The sequence below is a fragment of the Labeo rohita genome, chromosome 21 (genome assembly GCF_022985175.1).
Source record: "Labeo rohita strain BAU-BD-2019 chromosome 21, IGBB_LRoh.1.0, whole genome shotgun sequence".
NCBI classification, from domain to species: domain Eukaryota; kingdom Metazoa; phylum Chordata; class Actinopteri; order Cypriniformes; family Cyprinidae; genus Labeo; species Labeo rohita.
In genome coordinates, this window is record NC_066889.1 from 20,567,788 (window position 1) to 20,595,238 (window position 27,451).

General features: G+C 38.9%; 1 protein-coding gene across 1 annotated transcript in view; it reads left to right on the top strand.

The window, feature by feature from the left end:
- Window positions 1-17,012: 17,012 nt before the first annotated feature.
- Window positions 17,013-27,451, top strand: part of unc5da (unc-5 netrin receptor Da) — a 245,101-nt gene continuing 234,662 nt past the window's right edge. The window contains exon 1 of the mRNA XM_051093816.1: window positions 17,013-17,505. Coding sequence (XP_050949773.1) covers window positions 17,415-17,505 — 91 coding nt within the window. The 5' untranslated portion in view covers window positions 17,013-17,414. The remainder of the gene's footprint in view (window positions 17,506-27,451) is intronic.

A 27,451-nucleotide genomic window follows, 5' to 3' on the forward strand; every position in this document is an offset into this window, starting at 1 on the left:
GCTGGGTTAAAAACAGCCCAGCGCTGATTAGGTTGTTTTGACCCAGCGGTTGCATTAATTGTTTAACCCAACCATTGTCACGGTACGTGCTGGATAGATGAGTCGAGAGACGAGATACGATGCAAATAACAATTTAATATAACTCTTAGTAGGAACAGGCAGGAACAGGCAGGAACAGAACGATAATCCACACACATCCAAATAACGTCAAGGACCGACAGCAAACTCAAAACACAAGCAGACTTATAAAGGGTGGTGATTAAGACACAGACAGGTGTAGTAAATAAACTAATCAGGACAAAATGAGGACAGGAAGAACCAAATATGGGCACAATGGGAAAAACAAACATAAACAGTCCAAACGGCACACAGAACTCTGACATTACTCCCCCCTCCCGGAAGGCGCGACCTCGCGGCGTGGAAAGGGAGTGGAAATAATAAAGTCATTGTGGGAGGAGGCTCTGGTGGCGGACGGTCTTCCGGGAGGAGGACAATAAACAAAGTCCAGGGTGGTGACGACGGAGGGAGGAGCCAGGGAGAACTCAGGAGGGACCCGGAGCAGGAGGAGCCATGCGAGACCCAGACCACAGCCATCATGACGACCCACGGTGGAGCCGACGGAGGGAGGAGCCATGGTGGAGAAAAGGCTGACGACTCCAGGGGGGCGACCGACGGAGGCGGAGCCGCTGGCGGAGGAGCCCGAGGCGGAGACGGAGAGCCGAAGATCCAGGGCGACACCGAGGATCCGGAGGGCCAAGGCGGAGCCCTAGGCTCTGGCGACCGAGGCGTAGGCGGAGATCCGAAGGTCCGCGGCGGAGCCGGAGCGACAGAGGATGGAGGCTGTGCCAGAGGGAGGGAGGAGGTCCACAGAGCCGGTGGGACGGAGTGACGAGGCGCAGCCGGAGGAATAGAGTCCTGAGGTGATGAAGGGCCGACGACCGACCAGGGCGGAGCCGGAAAGATGAGGGAGCCCGGTGGAGCTGGTGGACCGATGGGCGACGATGGAGACGAGGGCGCTGAGAGCCGTGGTGGAGCCGCAGGGTCGGAGGGCCGAGGCGGAGTTCTGGACTCTGAGGCTGGAGGCGGAGCTGAGGGATCCTCCAGCCCTGACGCCGATGGAAGCTGGCAGACCCGCGGCGAACCCACTGCACAGGTGGTGGGCTGAGGGTGAGCAGAGGGGCTGTCAGGGGACAGCGGTGAGCAGACAGATGTTGACATAGGCAGAAGAGGGAGGGTGGGTGGGGATTCCATACTGGCAGGCATAACGTGACAGGTAGATACTTCTGTAAAGAAGTCTATTAAATCCCCAGAGTTATTCTCTAGATCTTCCGTAGAAAAGTCAATCAAGTCCCCAGAGTTATCATCCAGCTCACCCCCAGCAGTGGTGCAGTGGGCAGGGCTCTCCATAGCCCTCACTTGCTCCATGTTGCACTCCCCCGTCATGGTAGATGTAGCCGGCTCTCGCACCTGATCGGACGTGTAGGGCTCTGGCTCTGTGGCGATCTTTAGCTCTGTCGCTCGTGGCTCTGGCTCGTCATCCGCGGTGGGCTCGGGCTCAAACTCCGCGTGTCGGGGTGCTGGTTGGCTGGGCTCTGGGTCTTGAGTGGGGCTGGTGTCATCCTCCGCGGTCAACGAAGATCTACAGGACACCAGCACCCACTCCATGTAGTCGGCGAAGCTCTCTCGTGGACCCTCCCCGGACAGCTGCGCTTTCGTGGCGATGTTCAGTCCTGCACGGTAAAATGTGCAAAGGCTGCTGTCCGGGAAGTGTGTGAGTGGTACGAGGTGGACAAAGTCTCTAGTGTGGTCCACGAGAGAGCGATTCCCCTGCTCCAGGAGGAGGAGGAGGACGGCAGGGTTATCCATAACGAAAAACAAAAAAAACAAACACTGAGAAAAAAAAACGGAAAAAATAAAGCAGGGAAACGCCGGGGATAAACTGTCGGTCGGTCCTTCTGTCACGGTACGTGCTGGAAATAACAATTTAGATAAGTCTTAGTAGGAACAGGATGGAAATAACAATTTAATATAACTCTTAGTAGGAACAGGCAGGAACAGGCAGGAACAGAGGAACGAGGAATCCACACATAATCCAAATAACGTCAAGGACCGACAGCAAACTCAAAACACAAGCAGACTTATAAAGGGTGGTGATTAAGACACAGACAGGTGTAGTAAATAAACTAATCAGGACAAAATGAGGACAGGAAGAACCAAATATGGGCACAATGGGAAAAACAAACATAAACAGTCCAAACGGCACACAGAACTCTGACAACCATCTGGATAGTGAGTAGTTTTATTTAACTAAACTATTGCTTAAAAAGTACTATATTTCTTGCTTAAACTGAACCCAAAATAGGTTGTAAATAAACATTTATTAATATGTTTGATAAATGAACATTTATTAATATGTTAAATATATAAATGAATAATAAAGATTTTTTTTAATTGCTTATTAGTTTTTGTCAATTGCTAAGATCCTTTTGTCCAATCTGTAATCAGATTTTCAGAACTCAACACAATTAGCACAACATCCGTCTGTTGTGACCATACCATTAACACAATTTGTGTTGTTTTCACACAGTATGCAGTCAATGTGTCTAAAATGCATACATTTTCTTTTCATACAAGCTTACCCAAAACCAAAATCATGGATCTTTTAGTCTTATTTACAAATGCTTAAACACAGCATGTCAGAAACGAAAATCTAATGTTCCAAACCTTAAATATAGTATTAAGCTTCTACTTCTGCAACAACAGCACCTCAAAAATATTGAAAAATATCTCTATATAAAATATTGTAACATCTAATAAGCATTTTTAAGTAACAGATATTGGTATGAAATATTTAGAAATAGCTGATTCCATTCTCATTTGGAGGAATAATCAGTTGTTGTAGCTCTTTCCATTACACCAACATAAAAAGACCTATTTGTATTGGTTTTGTGGATGCAGAACAACATAAAGAAACAGAGAGAGAAAAAAAATAATACCTGGGAGAGGGAAAGAAATAGTTGTAGGAGGTAGAGGAGTAGTTGGATCAGAAAAAGGGGGAAAGAAGGGTTAGGGGAGAGTAGTAAGAATGTGTGCTGGACTGTGCATTTTATGTTAGTTTTTTCCCCTTTTCCCCTTAAGTAATGCAGTTTTTGTAAAGCCATCAACTGTTAGTATTTTGACAGTCACTGTGCTATGATTGACTATATATTTCTGTTGGATAGAAAGCAGTGCTAATGTTTTGACCGAATGACTTGTTTTTGAATCGGGTTTGCTGTGTTTTGATAGAGTTGGTATATGTAGGAAAAGGTATTAAGCATTTTGAAATGTAGAGTTTGTGTTTATTTAACAAAATGTGGTTTGGGCCAGAAAATGAACAATTTGGCTATTTCTGTGATGTAGGTGTGTTGCTGTGTTAAGAGTTTAGAAAAAATACTTTAAGTATTGGTAAATGCTTGTTAGCAATTTTAAAAAAATAATAAATGTTGACCTTTTGATTTTTGCTGATGACTAATTATGTGCCTGATTTTTAATTTACAATCTATTTTGGGTTAAGCTAGCCATATAGAATTTTTTAAACAATAACTGAGCTTTTAAACAATAACTGTTAAATGGTAACACTTTACAATAAGGTGTTAACATCAGTTAAAGGGTCATGAATAAGGTGTTAACATCAGTTAAAGGGTCATGAAACCCCCCCTGTTTCAGCACTGATTAGTTCTCACCATAGTTTTGAAAAATGCTGTAAAAGTGGGCGTGGTGCACTGCGGAGTGGAGGGGGAAGAGGGGAGAGAGTCAACTTCGGGTTCAGACAGTTTCATTTCGCTCCCACTGAGTTAACAACACAAATAAATGCACAGGCATTTTCACTCTGCAAAAAATATATATATGAACGTGCTGTTGTACCTCTATTAACTTTTAAGGCTTATTTTGGGGCATTTATAATCCTTTTGATAGGTTGCATTAAGGAGTTGTAAAAACCGCTATTACACTCACCTTATGAATGAATCGCGCTGGTGCCGAACCCTACTTACAAAGCAAACAAGAACAAGATCCTTCGATCCATTAACGTTTCTCTCAGTTATTGTATGCAATCTCACAGTCTGAAGCGTCTGTCATAGCAAATCAACACGCGCTGTCATGAATAATTAGACGACGCGTCATCAATGTACTTTAGTCCATTGGCATGTCACAAACTGTGACGCCAGCACAATGTAGATTTTGAACCCGGAAGATGAAAATAGAGCAAAAAAGCTAAAAATTAACCAGTTTTCTCCAACAATTAAAATTAAAGGACGCTAACATTGTCATATATGATGTGCAACACAAACACCTCTGCTCAAATCTCAGAAAAAGTAGTCTGGGGTTTCATGAACCTTTAACATATTAACATGAACAAACAATGAACAAAACATTTATTACACTATTTATTATTCTTTGTTAATGTTAGTGAATAAGAATACAGTCGTTCATTGTCCTGGGGTGCATTTCCCGTACAACGACGTAACTCGCCGATTAACCTCCTTAGTTCGACGCATTGTTGTGGAAACGAACTAGCTAGTCACGACTGTTTCCCGAACATGGTTGCATCTCTGTCATTTGAACCACATTAGTTCAACAACGTAGGTCTGTTGTTAATGATGTCACCGAGTAATATTTTATGCTTTTTAACTTATTAGAGATCTCTAAAATGCAGCTATGTTAAACATGGCACCTGATGACTAATTTATATTTTTTGTTCCATGTCATTTCGCTTTGTTTGATGTTTGATTAATCGCGGGTTCCCTCTTATGTCATACTCCAGGGTTCCCGTAGGCATTTATGCACATGCGCACTATTCAAAAACGTTGCTTGCAGTGGAAGCTTAAAAATACATAGATTAAAATGCATTTATATTTAGATCGAGTGAAAGATATAGACTGTACTGCATATTAGCTTGCTTATTGTGCCCAAGAGCATAATTTATTGAGCCCATATGTCTTACTAACAAGGTCGAGAGCTGTAGTTGCAACCATGTAAGTTTGCGACGCTGTTTGCGAATGTTCATTTGAACTATGGTTTCGGGAAACACCAAATCGCTGAACTATGTTGGTAACGACGGAACTTGCGACCATAGTTGGCTAACGATGCTTTTGGGAAAGGCGACCCTGGTTAGTTCACACTGCATGAACTAAACACAACTTGCGCTTTTTAAAATGCATTAGTAAATGCTGAAATTATCATTAACTAAGAAAGCTGTAGAAGTATTGTTCATTCTTATTTCATCCCAGCTAATGTAGTTAACTAATGTTAACTAATGAACCTCATTGTAAAGTGTTACCAGTTAAACATTTTTTACCCAGTGCTGGGTTGCATTTAACCCAGTATAAACAATAATTGGATTCTTAAGAATATTTTATTAACATATTATAATGTAATGTAACATTTTACTGCATTCTATTATCAGTTTCTTTTTGGGTTTCTCCACAGTGTGAAATGGAGCTGATACTTCAGCCAGGCAACTTCCATTAAAAGGAAAGGGAATGTTAACAGATGGCTTTCTTCAGGTGTTTTAGACCTTTTTTCTTAGAAATGTTTACATTGATACCTCCAGCAGTGTTTATTGGTTAGTTAACGTTTTTCTTGACTTCGCTGTTTAAGTGCATTTTCTGTTCTTTTTCTTTGTTTTTGTAGTATGTGACTGATGAAAGCAAAGCAACAGTGCTCACAGCGCTGCAAAAGCAGGTGATTGAGTCCACCTCAGTTTGGTGCAGAGATATCCATCCCTCTAATAGGTCTTATTCAGTGTTCGGTCCTGCGGGAGACAAACAGGGAAACAAGCCTAGTCCAAGGCCTCCAGTTATCTTCACAGGTCCTCTGTCCTCTCTTTCCATCAGCTCTCAGTGGACCTTTCTGAGTCCTGGTGGAGGAGTTTATATGCGCTGCCAATTTAACTCAGGTTCACTTTCGAAAATGTTTTTCCCCTGGTCAAGAAGGAGAGGAGCAAATGAAGAGTATGAAGAAAGAAAACAAGACAAACAAGAGTAAGGAAATGAAAGAGGAGGTAAAGTAGTTGGGTTTGCTTTCAGCTTGTGTGGTTAGCAAACATGAAGAGATCTGTTTCAAATCACATAATAACAGATTTTTTAGAGTGCAGCTGAGTTAATTGCTGATTTTATGTGGACTGAGATGAAAGTCTGGGTCGAAGCCCTTCTAAATAGGGTCTAGCAACATTTCTATGAAGGCATAATTTGTCTGTGGGAGATAGGCAGTTTATTGTATCAATGTCAGTTTAATTTTTTATTCGGCTTGGATATTCATTTAGATTTTGCTGTGAATAGACCATTCATCAGCAATTCATTTAGATCTTTTGCAATGTGTTTGGTGTGAAATGGCCTTTAAGGTCCAGCATGATTTGTTTCACCATGTTTTGTCCAAAATCTAAAACATCTCATGTATCTTCTGCAGATAAAGCAGTCCCAAATTGCACTGTGAACACTTTCATTCCAGATGTTGATTACGTTAAAGGTATTGATAGAAACATGCCAATATAATTAGATATGTGCTCTTTTGTGGGCTAGTTATTTTTGAGCTTATTAATGTATCATCAACGTATCATTTATTTTAGCGTACAAGGTAGTTTTATGGTCCTGTGAGGACCCTGAGGACATGAATGACCTCCTCTGGATCTACCCCAGTGGCAAACCTACATAAAGTAAAAAAAATGACTCAATCTAACCTAACATGGACATTTGGAGATCTCAGGAAACTGGCCACATTGGTCCATAATCGTCTGTTCTTTTCAGACGCAATCATCACTTTTTACCTCTCAAATGTTCTGCATTAAACAAGGTTACAAAACTTGCCATTTTCAAAGACTGCATACTTCAGGACCCCTTCCCTCCAACTCTAACTAACCTTGCTCCTTGTCTCTCAGCCTCAGAGGAGAACAAGAACAGGCTCTCCTTCAGTGCTTAATTGAAATAGGGTGGACATTGTGTGCTCATCAGAAAGAAAAAAATGAAGGACAGCTAGTGCAGTGAACACTGTAAGTGTGTCAATTTGCGTAATTTTAGATATTTCCTCTCAAATAAATGATTAAAAGAGCAGAAGGACAAGTGTTTTCTGCGCACTTGAATAACTGAAGAAAAGGCCTGAGGGAATACAGAGGCCTGGGCACACGGTGAACCTTTTCTTTCTCGTGTACGCAGAGTCCTCTACATCTGTAGCTCTCAGTTTGTTTTGCTTACCAATGTATTTTATTGTATAAAATTGAATTTCAATTTGTTTATGCCAGTGATTCACTATATAGTATTCATCCTCTCAAGTTAATTCATATTAACTGTAGTATGGGTTGTATTTTATTTTATTAGTTAGTTGCATTTTGAATCTATTTAAAGGAGACATCAGATCATTTTCATGAAGTGTATGCAACATACTGAAAATGAAAATTCCTTAATGGTTGTGTAAAACAACACCCTTTTTACCTTGTCAAAAACAGCTCTGTTCACAGTGGCTGTTTACATGCACACAAATAATCCACTTGTAATCGGATTGATGGTTCAATTGGATTGATAAACGTTCATGTAAACACCTTAATCGATCTGACTGAGCTGGATTGGAATTAAATTTCGATCGGATTGAAGGCGGTAGTTTATTCCTTTTCTAATACGATTGAGAGTGCATGTAAACACTCGGATTGAAAACCGAAACTGAAAGGACTGCGCATGTGCAATAATGCTGAAATGCAATGACACGTAATGACGTATGACGCACAGAACGTGTGGTTCTTTCTTTTGAATAAAGTGTTGTATAAATGCATGTCCTGTCATTATAAAACTCTCCTTTCACTCGGTAAAGTGGAGCATGACAACCTCCCACCAGTCTTTGTTTTGAATTCTCATCCACAGGCAACCTGTTTTGGACGTGGGGAGTGGCATTTTTACTGCTTGATAAATATGAGTAGTACAGCACAGTGGTTTATATGTATATTTATCCAGAAATGGATAAATATTAATTATGCTGTTAAAAACAAATAAAGAAACAGTGCAGGAGAGTGGTTATTATGTGCAAACAGTCTATATTTGTGCAGTGTGCGCATGTCAAAAAAAAACTATTCCGACTTAAAGCTTGTGACATATAAACACGCACATCAACCCGATCACTCAAGTAAACACTACATTCTGATTCATCAATCGGAATGAGTTTAATCCGATTGATCCAACAAGTGTGCATGTAAACGTAGCCAGTGACTTGTTTTGGTGCATGTCTCTTTAAATGATAATGAGCTCTGCTCACCCCGCCCCTCTCTTCTGTGAAAGAGGAAAGGTGATTTGCAAATAATTATACAAAATATAAAGTAAGACTTACTACTTCTGGAGGCGCAGCTGGATCTTGAACAGCGGGTACTGATCCATCCTTGAGTTTTAACTTTTTAGCAAAACTTGCCTTAAAATGTCCCTTGTTTAGAAAGCAGTAGGGCTGCCCTTGACTGGTCGACAAGTAGTCGTTTATTTTAAGCATTAGTCAACTTTTAGTCACACATTTATTAAAGGAGAACTCCACTTCTAGAACAACAATTCACAAATAATTTACTCACCCCCTTGTCATCCAAGATGTTCATGTCTTTCTGTCTTCAGTCGTGAAGAAATTATGGTTTTTGAGGAAAGCATTTCAGGATTTTTCTCAATATAATGGACTTCACTGGTGCCCCGAATTTGAACTTTCAAAATGTAGTTTAAATGCAGCTTCACAGGGCTCTAAACAATCTCAGCCGAGGAAGAAGGGTCTTTATAGTGAAACGATTGGCCATTTTTTTCGGAAAATACAAATTTGTATACTTTTAAAGCACAAAAGCTTGTGTAGCACAGGCTCTGGGATGCGCATTCACATACTATTGAATCACGTCAAAAGGTCATGTGGAATGTACGCGGAACCACAGACCCAGTGTTTACAAAGCGAACGTGCAAAGACTAAGAAAGTGCAAGTAAGTCAAACGCTGTTTACAAACAAAAAGGTACAACAATGTCGGATGATTCTGAAGTTGTAGGAGAAAATAACATGGAGTTTTTCGACATACTCTACCTTTTCGAGCCGGAGTACACAGACGATAAACTTGTGGTGATTCGAAGATGTGATTCGTAGTAGTGATGGAACGTGTGGATCATTTTACCTTTGAGTCTTGTTCAGCAAAATGAACAAATATTTTTTCGAGTCATTTTGTTAATTTTAGCAAAATCAACATCATGTGACAGCCCCATAAGATGAACAAATGACTCGAAAAATCGCATGCGTGACTGAATGAATCACTCCCTGAGACGACTCATTCTTCCCGAGTCACATTAAAGATTCGTTCAAAATGAACAAATCGTTCAACAACCCCTGGACGCACATCCCAGAGCCTGTGCTACACAAGCTTTTGTGCTTAAAAAGTATACAAATTTTTATTTTTCGAAAACAATGACAGGTTGTTTCACTAGATAAGCCCCTTCTTCCTCGGCTGGGATCATTTTGAAGCTGCATTTAAACTACATTTTGGAAGTTCAAATTCAGGGCACCAGTGAAGTCCATTATATGCAGAAAAAACCCAAAATGCTTTCCTCAAATATCATAATTCCTTACGACTGAAGATAGAAAGACATGAACATCTTGGATGATGAGGGGGTGAGTAAATTATTTGTAAATTGTTGTTCTAAAAGTGGACTTCTCCTTTAATAAATTATATAAATCATAATCAAGCGCATACAAAAAAAAGCTTGCCACAGTGCACCGACAGATAATAATTATGAATGCATCAGGGAAAAACAGCAAGGAGGCTGCATTAATGTTTTAAAAATGTATTGATAAACTAGCACTTTCTTTGTTTTCGGCTTAAGAGAATTGTCCAGTCGTCATCTCCGCAGTGGATGTGCCTGTATGCATGTTTGATACAGTTTTCATAATTTGAGAGTATTTATTTTCTGTTTGAATTGGTTCATTTAAAAGTAGACATTTCACTCTACAGATTTTTCATGTCTGTAAGGCAAGTATATACAGTGTTTTGAAGTTTCGCAACACGTTTTCTTTAATTATTTTACAAAAGTACGCTTCGTTGTTATTGTTAGTGCACAAAAATAAACGTAAAGTATATTTGAAAGGAGTATTACTTTTAGGTGTATGACCAAAAATGATGCAGTATTAAAAGACCAAGTGGCCACACCGGCGCTTTTTTACTTTTACATCCAACTACAAAACACCTGAATTGCTTATGAGACATTGTTGTTGCTACAGTTGCTTGAGCACAGAGAAAATGGCGGACAGTCTACAATTGGCTGAGCCAATGCTAATACGTTGTGGGCGTGGCCTAAGCAATATGACATCATATTGCTCAGAAAATCAAAACGACTTGATAATTGAGACTGTTTAGGTTTTTTGGGTTTTATAAAAGGAGTGAATGGGTTTTTATCATTTATATGTACATTTATATGTAAACCCCATGTAAAAGTGAATTTTGCATCTGATGTTCACTTTAAAAATACTTTGCCTAGGAATAAAAAATTTCATTTCCTCAGATTTGTATGATTTTGTTCACTCTACAATATATTCAGTGTTTTTGAAGCTTGAAGCTTTGCTAATTTCCTTCTGCCATAGCTCTCAAATCTCATTCAGCTTTCTGCATCCAAGATGCATTTCAGCACATTTCTTAAAAATATTCTGTCTTTTGTTCCACAGAAAGAAGAAAATAATACATCTTGAACATCATGAGAGTGAGTAAATGACAGTTTTTATTTTTTCATGAACTGTCCTTTTAAGATTAGAAATGGTTTAATGATTTAATTTCTTAATTTTGGGAATACATTTTTATAATTCATAAGTTATAATTGAACTAATTAGGTCTTACAGTGTCTTTGAAGGCAGTAATGTAACCCTTATCTTGTTCAGTCATTTGATACAGGACTTTGAACAAGAGCATCAGACAAGTCAAAATGAATCAATTCACTCACTTTCATCAGCTAAGAGTCGATCAGAAAAGTACTTAAATATAAACATAAATATTTGTATGAGCCTCTTTGACAGTTATATGCCCTCTATTTCAGTTTAGACATGTCTTTACATCAATTCAGGTGGATTCAGAGGATTGCGTCTTCCCGTTGTTTGACAAGTTTGAATTTAATCCTATGATCAGTGACACACAGCATGAATATTCATATCAATCTGAATACCTGAGGAAGTAATTAAAGCCTGTTTTGTTTCTTTCAATAGCAACAGAATCAGTTCAGTGCAAATTTGGGTTTCAATGTAAACTCTCTTGCTAATGCAACAGGGTGTTAATTTTACACAGACCTACTGTAAATGATAAGTCTAAATTGAAAAGGAGTGATGCACAGAGATTTGAGTGTAAGAGGGGAGGAAGTATTGAAAACTGCAGACAAGAGAAACTTTCTTTTGTTCTCAGCACTCAATTGTAAGCACATCTGACAGACGCAGCCCAAATTTAAACCTCTCGCATCTTCATATTTAGACTACTTTAGTGCCTTCTTGAGTCTATCACACATCGATCCTTGGAAATTCTACAGTATGCAACCTCCCAAACGCACACACTTGAAAACCAAGCGAATGCAAATTTAGTTTTTCTTTAATTAGAGCACAATGCCTGAGGCACAGCGCCTATCGCAAGGCACAGAGTGAATTATCAAAGGTTTACATTACCTGGGGACAGGACCCTAATTGCAGTATGTCCAAACACCTTGGTTAGAACATATCCTAGAGAAAAGGTGGAAGAAATAAAAGCAATGGAACAGTGTTCAAAGGAATAGCCTTTGACCAAAGCTTTCAGACTCAAACTCCAGGCCAAGCTTTGAGACGGAAAATAAAGGAGGAAAAACAAAACACACCCCGACCTCTTCAGACACATTCAGAGTGCAGAAAAATCAAAGAATCTGTTTCAAATCGCTCATTAGACTGCCGTCGCTGCTGTTAGATGTCATCCTCCCCAAGACCAGTCAACTGAATCTATTAAAGCGAATGCGGCTGTAATAATACATGATGTACAGATCAGAAAAGAGGCCTTGGGGTTTCGCTGCTTTTCTGTTGTCCCTCTTAGAAACAAAAACAACTGGGCACAAACTGATGGTGGTATACGATGATATATGATGCTAAAGTATGGTTAGATGGTCACAATGTTTTAAAACTCTGGGCATTTATCACCTGTCACTTGAAATGATATAGCAGCAGGCTCAAAAAAACCAAAAAGGCCTGTTTTAGGTTGTTTTCTCCAGTAATGATAATTTAATGTGTGCCATACAGTATGAGTCATGCAGTCATCATATCATGTGCTATAAAGATGATATGTTCACCTCCTGGTTTTTTTTCCTCTCTCTTAACAGCAGACCTCGGCAGCTCTCACTCTTGTGCTTTCACTCTCTTCAGGCCCTTTACGGATTTTCCCCACGTCTGTGGGCAGAAATAGGCGTTTATCTCGACGGGGTGCATGCATTAAGGAGCGCTAAACAGCTTTGACATGCCTGTGTCACTGACTTTCAAACCGCTTTCTGGGGTCGCACTGCACGTGTAAAGTGATTTTTCTTTGTCTTACAAGACCAAACTTATGTTTGCAATTGCGTGTGCATATTTTATATAGGCCGACAGAAGACATTAACAAATGTGTTCCCCCATGCCGATTACTGTCACAGCGTGTGGTGCACCACAATGAGCTCCTGGAGAAAATGAGTGAAAGAATATGATGAGAATCATGATAAGAGTTGAAGAGTTAAAACAAAAGATCGATTATGGTAGCAGCATGAGTGTGTTCAAAATGTAACTTTTAATACATCAAGCCAAATTTCTACTGCAAATCTTTGGATGCATATCAGAGACGGGTGAATTTGGTTCCAATTTGTGTTGTTCTACTGGACAATGCAAAAGTGTATCTGTGATGAAAGGGAAGACATGTTTTGTTTGTTTATTTTAATAACTGACTTTTATATAGTCATTATACTAAAGAAGATTATTTAAATATTATGTGGAAAGTATTTGTTTTGTAAAGTTTTTGTTTAGTATATGTTTTTTTTTTCATATTTAATTATTTTTCTTTCTTTCCCCAGACCCCCTAAACACTACTATACTTCTGCGGATCCAAGTTTTGAAAACTCTGATCCAGAAAATTATGCCAGTCAGGCTGAACATGTAGCCTCTTCAAGGGTTTGTCATTGACTAGACGGAAGTGTAATGATTTGGAATTAAATGCATGATACAAACTTGTAATTCTGACTTTTTTCCTCAGAATTGTGAAATATAAACTCGCTTTTATGACTTTTTTCTCGGAATTGTATGATGCAAACTTGCAATTCTGACTTTTTTTCTCAGAATTGTGTGATATAAACAAACAATTATGACTTTTTTCCTCAGAATTGAGAGATATGAATTTGCAGTTCTCACCTTTTTCTCGGAATTGCGTACTACGAACTCACAATTCTGACTTTTTTCTCTGAATTGTGAGATATGAACTTGCAATTCTGACTTTTTTCTTGGAATTGCGGGCTACAAACTCACAATTCTGACTTTTTACTCAGAATTGTGAGATACAAACTCGCAATTCTGACTTGTTTTTCACGGAATTGTGGGATCCAAACTCGCAATTCTGACTTTTTTTCACAGAATTGTGAGATATAAACTTGCAAATCTGACTTTTTTTCTCAGAATTGCATGTTCATATCTCACAGTTCTGACTTTATAACAGTATTGTGAGTTATTAAGTCAGAATTGTGAGATATAAACTGAAAACATATCAGTCTTTTCTCCTCAGAATTGGAGTTTATGTCTCACAGTTCTAAGAAAAAGTCTTGCAATTGCAAGAAAAGAAGTCAGTATTGTGAGATAAACTCACAATTGCAAGTAAAGTCAGAATTGCGAGATACAAACTAGCATTTGTATCTTTTGCAATTGCAAATTTATATTCTGCTATTCTGACTTTAGAGCTCGCAATTCATTTTATATCTTTTTTATTTTTTATTCAGTGGCGGAAACAGGCTTCCATAAAATGGAGACTAGATGTGTGAATCAAACTGGACTGGAGTATACAAGGATTAAAATGGACTGTCCAACAAAAAGCTTGTTATTATTATTTTATTGATTTGTTATTATTTTCTTTATATTTATTTATTTTCATTTCATTTCTCTATTTTTGCTTATTTGTATTTAAAAGTGCTGGAAGGCCAATCCGGTCCAATTTAACCCCTGGAAATAAATCATGAAACCATAGCAACACTAGATGGCCCATAATAGAGTGAGTGCCTGCTCTTGATGTTTGCTTTTCACTATCTCATTTTTAGAGGACAGCTAATGGACCATACAAATATTCAGTCTCATTTCCCCCGATGGAGTCCTCTGTAGACACTGCCTATTAAAAGGACAACTGTGACTTTTGTCTCTTGTCCTGAGGGAAAGAGGCCATGGTGTCGCTTTTATAGAGCTCTGAGATATTTAAAGCATCATCATGTCTATTGCGCAAAGCCTGTTAAACATTTAACCCCATCAGGCAAGGTCAAACACACAAGCACACACATGCGCACAGAGTAATCAGGCCACAGTGGGACAAATTACATATTAACAAGGGCTTTAGGTCTATTGTGTTGATGCTTTTTCTCAGTGGGTGCTATTAGAGGAGCTAGCAGTGTGTGTGAGAGTGTGTGACAGGATGGGAATAGCCTTCACTGTGAACTGCGGCAGTGTGTCTGTCTTTTTCTTTTGGTCAGCTCTCCCAGATGTACTGTAATCTTAACTTGGGATCCCATCGTGGCCTTCTAGTCTACATGAATATCATGCCCTTAATTCATCGCTGTAGGGAGTCATGTTTAATCAGCATCATTATTGGATTCCAACCATCTATTCCAGTCTCGTTACAAGAAAGACAGATACTTTTTGATATTATGCCATTGAAATATTCTGTTAATCCTCTGAACCGGCTGACAAAATGACACTGTGGGTGCTCAGATCTCTGTCCTGTGGTGGTTGAATCGAGCTGTTAAAGATTTTTGACAGCCGTCACAGTCCAGTCCTCTAAGTGAGTGCAGGAATTCCATTGGGAAAAGACTTGCAGCCAGTTTAGAAGAGAGGATCAGCTGCACTCTTATAATTAAACGTCAAATTTATATTTGGGGTCTAAATAATTATGGATGAAAGTGTGACCAGATCAAAATCTGAGAGCACCAAATTATCACTGGAAAGAAAATCCTCAGAGATTAGGATTTATAACAGGGACGTTTGAAATTACGCTTGTCGAATTGCACATTGGAGATGTTTATGTATGTTTTGATTTATGTAAACATGTTACACATTATGTTAGTGCATATATATTTGTTATTTAATCTTAAGCTTTTACATATGTTCCCCCCTAGTCTTGAATATTCAATTACATAATAATAAAAAAAAACAAAGTGTGATTACAAGCAGCTTTTAATTACATTTATTTATATTAATTAACATGCTTGTAGTCAATTATATACATGGTAACATGATCATTGTAAAGTGTGACCTCAAACTTTAATAGCCTTTCAATAATTAACTACCGCATTACGAAGGCATGTATTATTATTTATTTATTTTTTCAATACAATAGACAACTCAGAATCAAGAGCAAATGTTTTCTCTTTCTTAATTAGGCCTATGGCTTGTAGTGGGTTTCTTTCAATAGAGGGCGGGAAGTGAGATGGAAAACCTGGGATGGATAACGTGGAGTTCACTGAACACAGAAATCTTCATGTATAAGTGGGCATTTGTAAATTTTATGGGTTTGGCTTCCGGTCTCATCCGCGTCCAGCTATTTTTAGCTGTACAAGACAGCACGTTTTGCTGTTTGATACTGCAAACTGGTGTCTTACCATACTATTTTAATGTATTATTTTAATTATGAACACACTGGTTTGTAGTGCAAACAGTTTTATCGTTTCGGCACGTTGTTACTCTTGCTAATGACTCAGAAGTCTCCTATAAGCTTACTTCAGTGTTGAGAACAGAAAATCGCAGAGTCCGTTCCACTCAAACAGGTTAGTCTGTAGGACACACTTATCTAGACGATTTGACTTATTGACCTTATTTAGCTCCGCCCTGTTTTAGCGCTATGTTTGCTGTCTTCTGTCTTCCGGCTTTATTTCCACAGTAATTCATGACAGTTTTAAAACCTTTTTGGTCTACTGACATTTGTTAAGACATTTGCTTTAAACGCTACAAGGCTCACGATAACTTTCGTTAACTCTACAATACATAAATCCACTTTACCAGCTAAATTACTCTTAGATCCCTGGTGAAAAAACCAGCATATGCTGGTAGGTATGTTTTGATGCTGGAATGCTGGTTAGGTAGGTTTTGATGCTGGTTTAAGCTGGTCCTTAGCTAGTTTAAACTGGTCCTTTGCTGGTGTTTGCTGGTCATGTTGCTGGTCAAGGACCAGCATGAACCAGCAAAGGACCAGCTTAAACCAGCATCAAAACCTACCTAACCAGCATCCCAGCATCAAAACATACCTACCAGCATATGCTGGTTTTTTCACCAGGGATAGCAATGTCATTTAAATATACAGAGCTACCGCACAAACGGAAGTTCAAAGACAGTATTCTAAAGATGGTGACGCGTTTGTTTCTCTGGAGAATAAAGTCAATTCGAAAAATTTTCTTCGGTGGAGACAAAATTTACGTACTAGCTAATTATCTGAAACGAAAATGACGACGTCAGTACTTGTTTATGGACTTAACAGCACTCCCTCATATGATATTAATGGAACGTCCATTCTTCCACACGACACAGCTTTGGCTTTATTCGAAACATTTGTCATAGCCTATGTGTAGACAAAACATACACGCTGGCTAATTACTGTCTGAAATGTAAAATACCCGACACCAATTACTTGTTTATAGACTTAAGTACGACAAGACTTGCTCGTGTGATATTGCTTAATTAAACATCCATATTTCTTCCACGCAGATTACGCACCAGAGACGCCACCGCCTCTGCTCCGGTGTGCACAGCGTTGCTCTCATCCCAGTGGCCCCCAGGAGCCCGACACGATCTGTGATGAAATCAGTGTAACACAACCAGCTGTTCATATGTCATCTCGAATTTAGCCGACATCTGACATGTATGCTCATGTATCATCTCTTACTCAGGCACATCTGGTCACTTCGCAGCGCATCCGAGCAGCAGGGTGAAGGACAGCCGCTGCGCTCCCTCCGCCCTCAATCACCCTCCGCTATTGGCCAGCGCGCACCGGCTTCATTATTCCAGTCTCACGGATGCGAGAGACACTCACTCAGCGAGCGGATGAGAGAGATTCACGCAGAACTTCGGGTTTATCGCTACAAGAGGGACCTGTTACTGAAGCCACGGGAACGCACGGCACATGCATGAGAGCGGCACATGCGAGCGGCTCCCCGGTTTAGTTGGGGACGCAGGAGAGAAGCGCAGTGATGATGGGACGCTTTGGGAAGAAGGGACGGTACTCCTGCTTTGGCTTCCTCGCGGTCCTGGTTCTCCTGCTGCCCTATGTGATGGCTAGAGGTAAGAGAACTAAAGTGTTTGCGAAAGCCTAACGGCACACTTTCCCCCCAAATTTAGCTGTCTTGGAGAGTTCGTGGACTCGCTTCGCTGTATGAATGAATACATATGCACTGAGCGATGCTCAATAATGACAGTATATTAGGTTTTGTTCAATGCAAGACACGACTGTTTCAGTATCACTAGGGCTTTGCAATGAAACGTGTTTAATAGATGCTAATTCGCGTAAAACTACCTACACGCATGTAAAAGTAATGCGCTTCAATCCCTTCACTGTGCCAAACGCTAGAATAGGCAGAAGCGACTGTAGATACAAGCGAGTTCCAATGCACAAAAACATTTGCGCGCAACGTATTTTGTAAATGCCTGCACAAACATGAAATGCTATCAGCAGTCTCCACTGGAAACCTTGTCATCAATTCGGTTTGCACGAAGCTTGTGTTTATTGGAGTGAGAATGTCAAGCGTGCCATGAGATGCGCAGCGCAACAGGCATAAAAGGCGGCTTTCCATCAGATTCTGCACGCTTGTACTTCAGCCATCGTGTTCTTGATTGAAAACCGCGTAACACTTTAATTTACAGTGTACACGTTATTTTTATCATTGCTTAAATTACAAGCAGCTTCACGAAGTACTTGTGAATTAAGTGCGTACTTAAGTAGGCTATGTTTAAATGTACTTTTACTGTTAAATATTTATTATGATTTTGGAAGTAAAAAAACACTTTCCGCTTTAAGTTTTTAATTTATTGATTTAATAATCAAGGGCGTTTTGTTACATGTCATGTCGTTTAGTTCAGAATTATTGCATTTTAGTGTCATGTGTTGATTTAGTAGTATTTTGTGTGAGTAACGCTGTGATTCATGGAAATGGTACTCATTATATAGCTTATTTTAGCTCTTGTATTGGTGTTATAATAATTGACAGTACATTTAAGGTTAGAAAGCAGATTTAAGTTGAAGGTAGGTTGGTATTAAATACACACACACACACACACACACACACAGAGACACATACACACACACATTTACAGTTATAGACTGTAAAATATATCATATCATAATAGTGAGATTCTGGCAACAGCTACCAGTGTTTTCTTTGCTGTATATTTAACTGGATTGTTTTATAGTGCATAGTGTAAAATGTGACTGAAAATCACATTTTGGTGTCCTGTCCATAGATTTCCTTTTTAAATTATAAAATACGGTTCGCTAGTTTTATTAACGGTTAACGTTGTGTGTGTTTTGAAGTGAAAGCAGAAGCAAGGCAGCAATTATCTTATGTTAAGAGTCATTGATGCTTAGTAAAGAGGTGGACAGGGCACAGAGACACTGAATACAATAACTATCATTAAGATGTTCAACCAAGATAGATTAATTGGATGTTTATAAACAAGTGTCCAATTACCATTTTGTTAATTGCCAGTATTTTTTGTGTGTTCCTATGTGTGGCATCTGCAATTTAAAGCAAAGCATTTAAAAAGAAACCTGATGCAGTGGAGTGGGCAATTTGAGGTTGATGGTCTTGTTATCAGTCAGGAGTGCTGTTATTACCTGAGGCACCCCTAAGGGCCACTTTTGAGATCCGTTTTGTGTATCTGTAAAAGAGACTGGCTAAGAGATTGTCTTAGCTGTTTTCTCTCGGGGTTTATTTCTGTGAAATGGCGTGAATTCTCTAGTTCATGTGTGTGAATGGATAAGTGACTGATACAGAATGCTCTTTCTCACTGTGTATGTTAAAAAGTCCTCTGATGTTTGCTGCTGCGCAACATCTGACCTCCTGATTTTATCGTCCCTTATGATAAACTATTTGCAAGTCTATTAGCAAATTAGCCCTCAGGATTTGATCCTCCTTCTTTCCTTAAACTATGGAAATCAGCTCAAACCGGCCTAACATTCATAATTAATGAGTTCTCCTCACCAGCATTAAGAGGGTATTGCATAAGATACATCCGTTCCTCTCTGAGATATCGCTTTGTTGGTTCATTGGGAGAATTCATTAATATGCAAATGAAACCGTGTCATTAAAATATCCAATCATCTGTCATGTTCACTTACACTGCCTCAAGCGCTGATATCATCTATTGTTTCACATCCATGCCCAGAAATGCTCCGCACCTGTCAGAAAGAAGCTGTTATTGAAAACCATAAACAAACCCAAACTATTACACCGTTTGCAACATTGCCCGTGGTCAGAGCGTTAAATGTCATTTTCCTTTAATGTATTGTAGGTTTTTTTTTCATAAAGTTGATGTGAGACACAGAACGGAAATGTAGCCCTGGGCAGCAGTAGATGGAGATGTAACCGTGCCTGATTCAGTGATAGAGGCGCACATGATAATGAGTTGGAGTAGCTTTTGAAGTCTCCAGAGAGGTTCTCTGATGGCATGACTTATGAATAAAGGCAGCGTGTTCCATCTGAACATAAGCAATGTTTAATTTATCATTCGGTATCGTTAGACCGACTCTCACAGTATACTTTTTGACATCTGTGCACGTGTGAAGGAGAGCCGTGATGTGAATCTGCAATGAACGAAAGGGAAATGATTTCTTCGGTTTGTTTTTTGTGCATCAACCACACGTACTGTATGTTCATCAATGGAATATTTACTCACAGGATGTTTGTTAAAGAATTAGTTCATTTCCAGAATAAAAAAACCCTGATAATTTACTCACCCCTATGTTCAGTCGAAAAGAAATGAAGGTTTTTGAGGAAAACATTCTAGGGTTTTTCTCCATATAGTGGACTTCAGTGGGGATCAATTGGTAGAAGGACCAAATTGCAGTTTCAGTGTAGCTTCAGAGGGCTCTACACAATGACACGTGGTCATGCGTGACGTAGGCGGAAGTACTGACTCAGTGTTTACAGAGCAAAGAAAGTCAAACACCCTTTACCAAAAATGGTAAAAACCATGATGTCAGACGATTTTGAGGTTGGAGAAGAAATTGAGACGGACTACTGTACCTCTTTGAACCGGACTACACAGATGAAGAACTAACAGCGCATGACCTTTCCAACATGATGTAATGCATGAAGTTACAGACTCACATCGCAGAGCTACTGCAAGACCAGCATTTGTGGTTAAAAAGTATTTTATTTTTTTTTAAAAATGACCGGTCGTTTTGCTAGATAAGACCCTTATTCATCATCTAGGATCTTGTAGAGCCCTTTGAAGCTGCACTGAATCTGCAGTTTTCTCCATTATATGGAGAAAAATCCTGGAATGTTTTCCTCAAAAGCCTTAATTTCTTTTTGACTGAAGAAAGAAAAACATGGATGACATTAGGGTGAGTAAGTTATCAGGTAACTTTTATTCTGGAAGTGAACTAACCCTTTAACACTGATGTATTGCAGTGCCCACAAGTATCTCTTACTGTAACCACAAGACATACATTTCCCAGAATGCATCAATGATGTTTGCAGCCTGTCCGTGTTGTGAGAACTTGTCATGAACCTGGTTGGTGGAGACTATTTATGAGCAGAGAGGACCAGGTCTGCTCATCCTCAGGGACCAGAAGATGCTTGTTAGGTTGATGGAATCCTCTTGTCATTTGTCATAGCTGTAACATTGAATGCCAGCCCTTTCCCTGTAGCTCGTGCTTTTCAGTAAAGGATAAAAAGGTTTTTTTTTTGTTGTGCGGTGTTTATGTATATGTGCGAACAGGTGTTTATGTGTAATTTCCCTTGGAGGTTTGTGATTTGCCGCATAATCCGTATGTGCAGCATTCACCGGTAAAACCCAACAAAGGTCATGTTTAATCTTTCAAGCACTCATGAATTTGTCAAAAGGAGGGAGGATCTTCGTAACTGCATGCATTTTCAATAACAAGAGGGCAGCGGGGGTACATCTTGGGGGAGGCTGAGTTTGGAGATTTTCGTTTTTGCTTGCATCATTTTCTTGTGAGTGCTTGGAGGTGGAATTAGATGTTGTATTTTTGGTGATGTTCATCCCACACTCTATACTGTCAGACAATGCAGGTGTATCTAAATGTAGTTCCTTATGCTAGAAGTTTTGGGTACGTACAGTACAGGGCCCAAAATTAACCCTCGCTAAGTGCCAAATATGAGCCAATATTGGCTGTTAAAATCATCCAAGATGTTCATGTCTTTCTTCAGTCGAAAAAAAGGTTTTTGAAAAAAACATTCCATGATTTTTATCCATATAGTGGACTTTAATGGGGATCAATGGGTTGAAGGTCAAAATTGCAGATTCAGTGCAGCTTCAAAAAGCTCTACACAATCCCAGATAATGAATAAGGGTCTTACTAGTGAAACGATCTGTCATTTTCTAAAAAAAAAAAAAAATCACAAATGCTTGTCTTGCACTAGCTCTGCAATGCGAATCAGTGGTTAGTGCTTCATCTGTGTACTTCAGTTCAAAAAGTTAGAGTAGGGCGAAAATCTCCATCTCATTTTCGACTTCAAAATCATCCGACATTGTTCTACTTTTTTTTGTAAGGACTGTTTGACTTTCTTTGCATGTTCGCTTTGTAAACACTGGGTCGGTACTTCCACCTTTGTCACACATGACCTTTCCAATGTGATTACGTAATGCGTGAAGTTGAGCTAGTGCAAGATGAGCATTTATTGTTAAAAAGTGAAAATTAGCCAATCATATCACTAGATAAGACGCTTATTCCTCAGCTGGGATCATGTAGAGACCTCTGCATTGAAACTGCGATTTGGATCTTCAATCCGTTGGCTCCTAATTAAGTCCACAATATGAAGAAAAATGTTGGAATGTTTTCCTCAAAAACCTTAATTTCTTTTCAACTGGAGAAAGAAAGACATGAACATATTGGACGACTTGGGGTAAGTAAATTATCAGGAAATTTTTATTCTAGAAGTGAACTAATCCTTTAACTACAATTTGGTCTACATTGACGTATCTCAAATCAAACACTATATAGAAAACCTAATTGACTGTGATATCTTGTGTCTTCTAACAGCTTTTACTTCAGCTGAACATTTCCCATCTGATGTTTATCTCGCATGCCTAGTTTTGTTTTTCCTTCGTGACTTCATGTGGTGACACATATGTGGAATATTCCTCTCTAAAACGGAAATATGAATAGCAAAATAACAATACATCTTCATGTTCTTAGGTCTGTTGCAGCCTCACTGTGAGACAGAAACTGACTCATCTAGGGTGACACAATGACCTGTGCTGCTTGTTGCTAGCATTGAAGAAATAACAGCTAAATAATTCCATTGTTTTTGGAATAAAAGAAAAAAACAACAACACTGGTAATATAGGACTCTCTGGATACATAACAATAACATCATTACCTTCTTGGGTTGTGGGAGGCTGATGGGCCAAAATAGCAAATGCACTGTGAAAGCATAAAACATGGCTATCTCAAAAACATTACTTGGCTTTGCTGTTTCATTTCGTAGTATGAATATTTGTAGCACTCTGAAAGTATTGCCACTCAGTTCTCCTGGCACGTGTCCCACACTACAGTCCCTTTCCCTGAGTGGCCTTGTTTTTCCGTTTCTCCGTCTTCATTTGTATCTCCTCAAAGTGCTTTCGAGAGAGTGCTGAATGAAGAGCCTTGGAGATTGCTGTCCTTCCTCCACTGACCCTGGGTTTCACCACAAAGGCATATCTCACACCATTAACCTGTGAACTCTCGAGTATGAGTGCTTTCCTTTCTCATCCTCTGGCCTAACTCTGTTTACCTTTTCAGCATGCACACAACCTCTTCAGATGCTCTAAATGTTCTAGACTGTCCTCTATATAATAATTTCTCCTTGGTGCTCTCTACTTCCTGTTCCTGTAGTGGTCTAGAGTTTTTTTTAAATAAAGAAGAACCTTGAACTGTCTTCAGGAGAAGGGAGGAAAAAATAAGAAAAATAAATGGGGTTTAGACAGCCCAGATCACCCATTTGCCCTTAAAAAGAAAAATAAAGTTTATGTTTGGCTCCAATCTTTAATGCATTCTGACCCAATCAGAATCTTGCTGATTCGTATTTTTACAGTTGGCCATGCAATAATGACAAATTAACAGGCACTCACACAAACACACACACGATAATGACCATTTGATGGATAACATGAATCAACCTCTATGCAGTAATCACACAAATGTAAACTAGTTTAATGTATTCTCCCCTCATTACCCCACCGTGACAGATGTCTGCTATTGGTCATTGTATTTGAAAAATGATCCGACAAGTCTCTTTGATGTAAATCAATACCGCTCCCAAATATGAATATTTCATGTTTTAATAATCAATTGCAACATTGACAGAGATGTAAGAGGTTGTCTGTAATAAAATATAATGCAATTTAATCTCAGAGGTTGCGATGGTGGCGCTGTCATCGAGCAGGGTTCTGATTGGCCCGTAGGCAGTATTGATCACTGTGAGACAGGCAACATGAGCAAGCAAAACTAGCTAGCAAGACAGTTGAACAAGCATGTCCTTTTCTCCCCATGCAAGAATCTTATGTATTGTCTTTGAAACACAAAACTGTGGTGTGACGTTGAAAGTACTGTGGAAAGAATATACCAATACTCCACCCCAAAATAAACATTTTGTCATTAATCACTTATGTCTTTCCAAACCCGTAAAAGCTTCGTTCGTCTTCGGAACACAATTTAAGATATTTTGGATGAAAACCTAAAGGCTTGTGACTGTCCCATTGATTGCCAAGTAAATACCACTGTCAAGACCCAGAAAATTCTCGTCACTTCATAAAATTCAGATTGAACCACTGATGGCAGATGGACTATTTTGACGATGCCTTTCATACTTTTCTGGGTCTTGATAGTGATATTTACTTGGCAGTCAATGGGATAGTCACAAGCCTCCCGGTTTTCATCCAAAATATCTTAAATTGTGTTCCGAAGACGAATGAAGCTTTGACAGGTTTGGAACGACATGGGGGTAAGTGATTAATGACAAAAGTTTCATTTTGGGGTGGAGCAACCCCTTAATGCACTTTAATTGTGCAGAAGCAGTGCTAAAGTCCAATTAAAGATATACTTTTGCAAGCATACTTAAGGTACACTTTAAATATTTTGCATTTAAAGACCAATATTATTTAAAGGCCATACAGTCCTCATCAATAGTGACATTAAAACATATTTTATGCTTAATATTATGAAATGTGCATTGTGCACAGGTAGTACTTCAAATAAAGTTTAATTATAATTTTTCTGTCAGTAACTATACTACTTGAAGTATAAAATAAATGCATTTTAAATTTACTACTTTTTTTTACTAGGGTTTAATGCTCTAGAAATGACCAGGTTAGACCAGAATTATTTTCAATGCTGGTCCAGACTAGTTTATAAATAATAAATGCTGCCTCAACACTTTTTATGCTGGTTAGACATTTTGTATGCTGACGAAATGCAGGTTTGGTAACACCTTATTTTGATAGTCCACTTTAGACATTCTACTAACAGTAAGTAACTTTGCAACTGCATGTCAATTAGAGTATTAGTAGACTGTCAGCTTAATATCTTCTAACACTCATCTAAACTTTGCAAGTATATGTCAACTTATTCTACTAACCCTAAACCTAACCTAACAGTCTGCTCTAAGAGTTAGTAGACATGTAGTTGCAAATGAATGAGAATTAATTGACATGTAGTTACTTATAGTTAGTAGAATGTCTAAAGTGGACTATCAAAATAAAGTGTAACCGCAGGTTTAGTGGTTGGAGGTTGGTTTGTGCTGTTAAATGATTCTCTATGCTGGTTTATAATGATAGGATGCTAGTTTAAAATTGGTTTATGCTGGTTAGATGTTGGGTCGAAAGCACAGGTAAGACTAATTCCCTCAAACATTTCTAGTTATAGGAGAAGTTCACTTCCAGAACAAATATTTACAGATAATTTATCCGCTTGTCACCCAAGATGTTCATGTCTTTCTTCTGTCGTATGAATGAATGTTTTTTGAGGCAAACATTTCAAGATTTTTCTCCATATAGTGGACTTCAATGGTGTCCTCAAGTTTGAATTTCCAAAATGCAGTTTAAATGCAGCTTCGAAGGGCTCTAAACAAACGGTCTTATCTATAAATTATTTTCTAAAAAAAAATGACAATTTATATACTTTTTTTAACCTCAAATGCTCGTCTGTGCATTTCGATTTATGACATTTAGGGTATGTCGAAAAACTCCCATCTCATTTTCTCATCCAACTTCAAAATCGTCCTACATTGCTGCAAAAGTGCCGACCCAGTGTTTACAAAGTGAATGCGCAAGGAGGGTAAAACACCCTTTGCAAAAACAGTAAAACAGTGATGTAGGATGATTTTGAAGATGGAGGAGAAAATGAGATGGGAGTTTTTCGACATACCCGAACTGTCATGAACCGGAATGCACGCAGAGCTAGACAAGATGGACATTTGAGGTTAAAAAGTATATAAATTGTCCATCTCTCTCTCTCTTTTTTTTTTTTTTTTTGAAAATAACTGATTGTTTCGCTAGATTAGACCCTTTTTCCATGGCTGGGATGGTTTAGAGCCCTTTGAAGCTGCATTTAAACTGCATTTTGGAAGTTCAAACTCACAGGCACCATTAAAGTCCACTATATGGAGAACATGCCTGATTTTTGACTGAAGAAAGAAAGACATAACCATCTTGGATAAAAGGGAGTGAGTAAATTATCTGTAATTTTTTGTTCTGGAAGCAAACATTAATACACCCCTAAAAATGTATGGTTCTGCTCATGAGAATCTATACGGTTTTTTAGTTTTATATTTTCGAAAAAATTGCCTTCTGTAAAAGTTGTGCACAAGGTTTGTATTGAGCAGAGAATCTGCCCACTGTTTTTCTGAAAAAGCCTCCAGGTACTGTAAGCTCTTTGGTTTTTCCCAGAGTGCTCTGCATGTTTGAGCTGGTTCAGTGATGTTCAGGTCCAGCTTTGCTACTCAGAACAACTAAGGCATTCATACAGTACTAACCTAAAAGCAACAAATGTCTTGTGGGATTAAATATCAGTTATGTAGATTCTCTAGCACAGTGCTAAATAATACAAAATATTTAGTAGATTCTGCCGAATGTTAGCACAGCTGTACCATCAAGATTTCATTTTCACACGTACGCTTGAATTTCATTAAAACTATAGCCTTGCTTTAAATAATGAGTGTGTCAGTATATAATATTGGTTCTATCTTCTTTCTCATTTCATACACATGTTCTTGAGGCCACTCGTAGGATGTGCTCTGTGTTCCGTGACCGGCGGAGGAGAGCGGCATGTTCTTATGTGCATGTATTTTTCATTCTTTCTCTCCCCCTCTCTCTCTCACGCACACTCACAGAGGCCGTGTACAGTGAAAGGCTCGCTGCGTCTGCATGTTGATGTATGGTCAGCAGTGTCGGTGTAAAAATCTGCTGCTGCTTCACGCTTCTGTGACTCACTGCTTGTAAAAGAGCCGGAGAGCCGCACAAACCAGGTGTTTTGTGAAAAACACTCACACTCACAACGCAGAGCCAGCTAGAAACAGACACTTTTCTCTCGAGCGCACGGTTTTTCCTCTCAGTGAAAAGTAGTTAATTTTCTTTACAGCCCTTTTAACTTCAGTGTGCCTTTAAAATATTGTCTGCATTAGATTTCAGGTTGCCTCCCACTGTGCCATTGCAAATGTTTCTCTGAAACACATTGTCTTCTCAAACTCATTTGAGAATAGTATGGAAAAAATGCTCTATGAAAACAGCGTTTTTTCTCCTGTAGATGTTTGTTTGGAATTAAATTTTTCGGCAGCCTATAAAGAAGTATCCTCTTGTGTTGTACTTTTCAGTCTGATTGAATGAGTTGATAGATAGCAAAGGCAAAATCTGATGTGGGATGTATCTAAACTAAGGAAATATGGGTAAAACTTTACAATAAGGTTCATTAGTTAACTAAGAATGAACAATACTTCTATGTCATTTATTAATCTTAGTTCAGCATTTATTACTGCATTATTAAAATCACAAGTTGTGTTTGTTAACA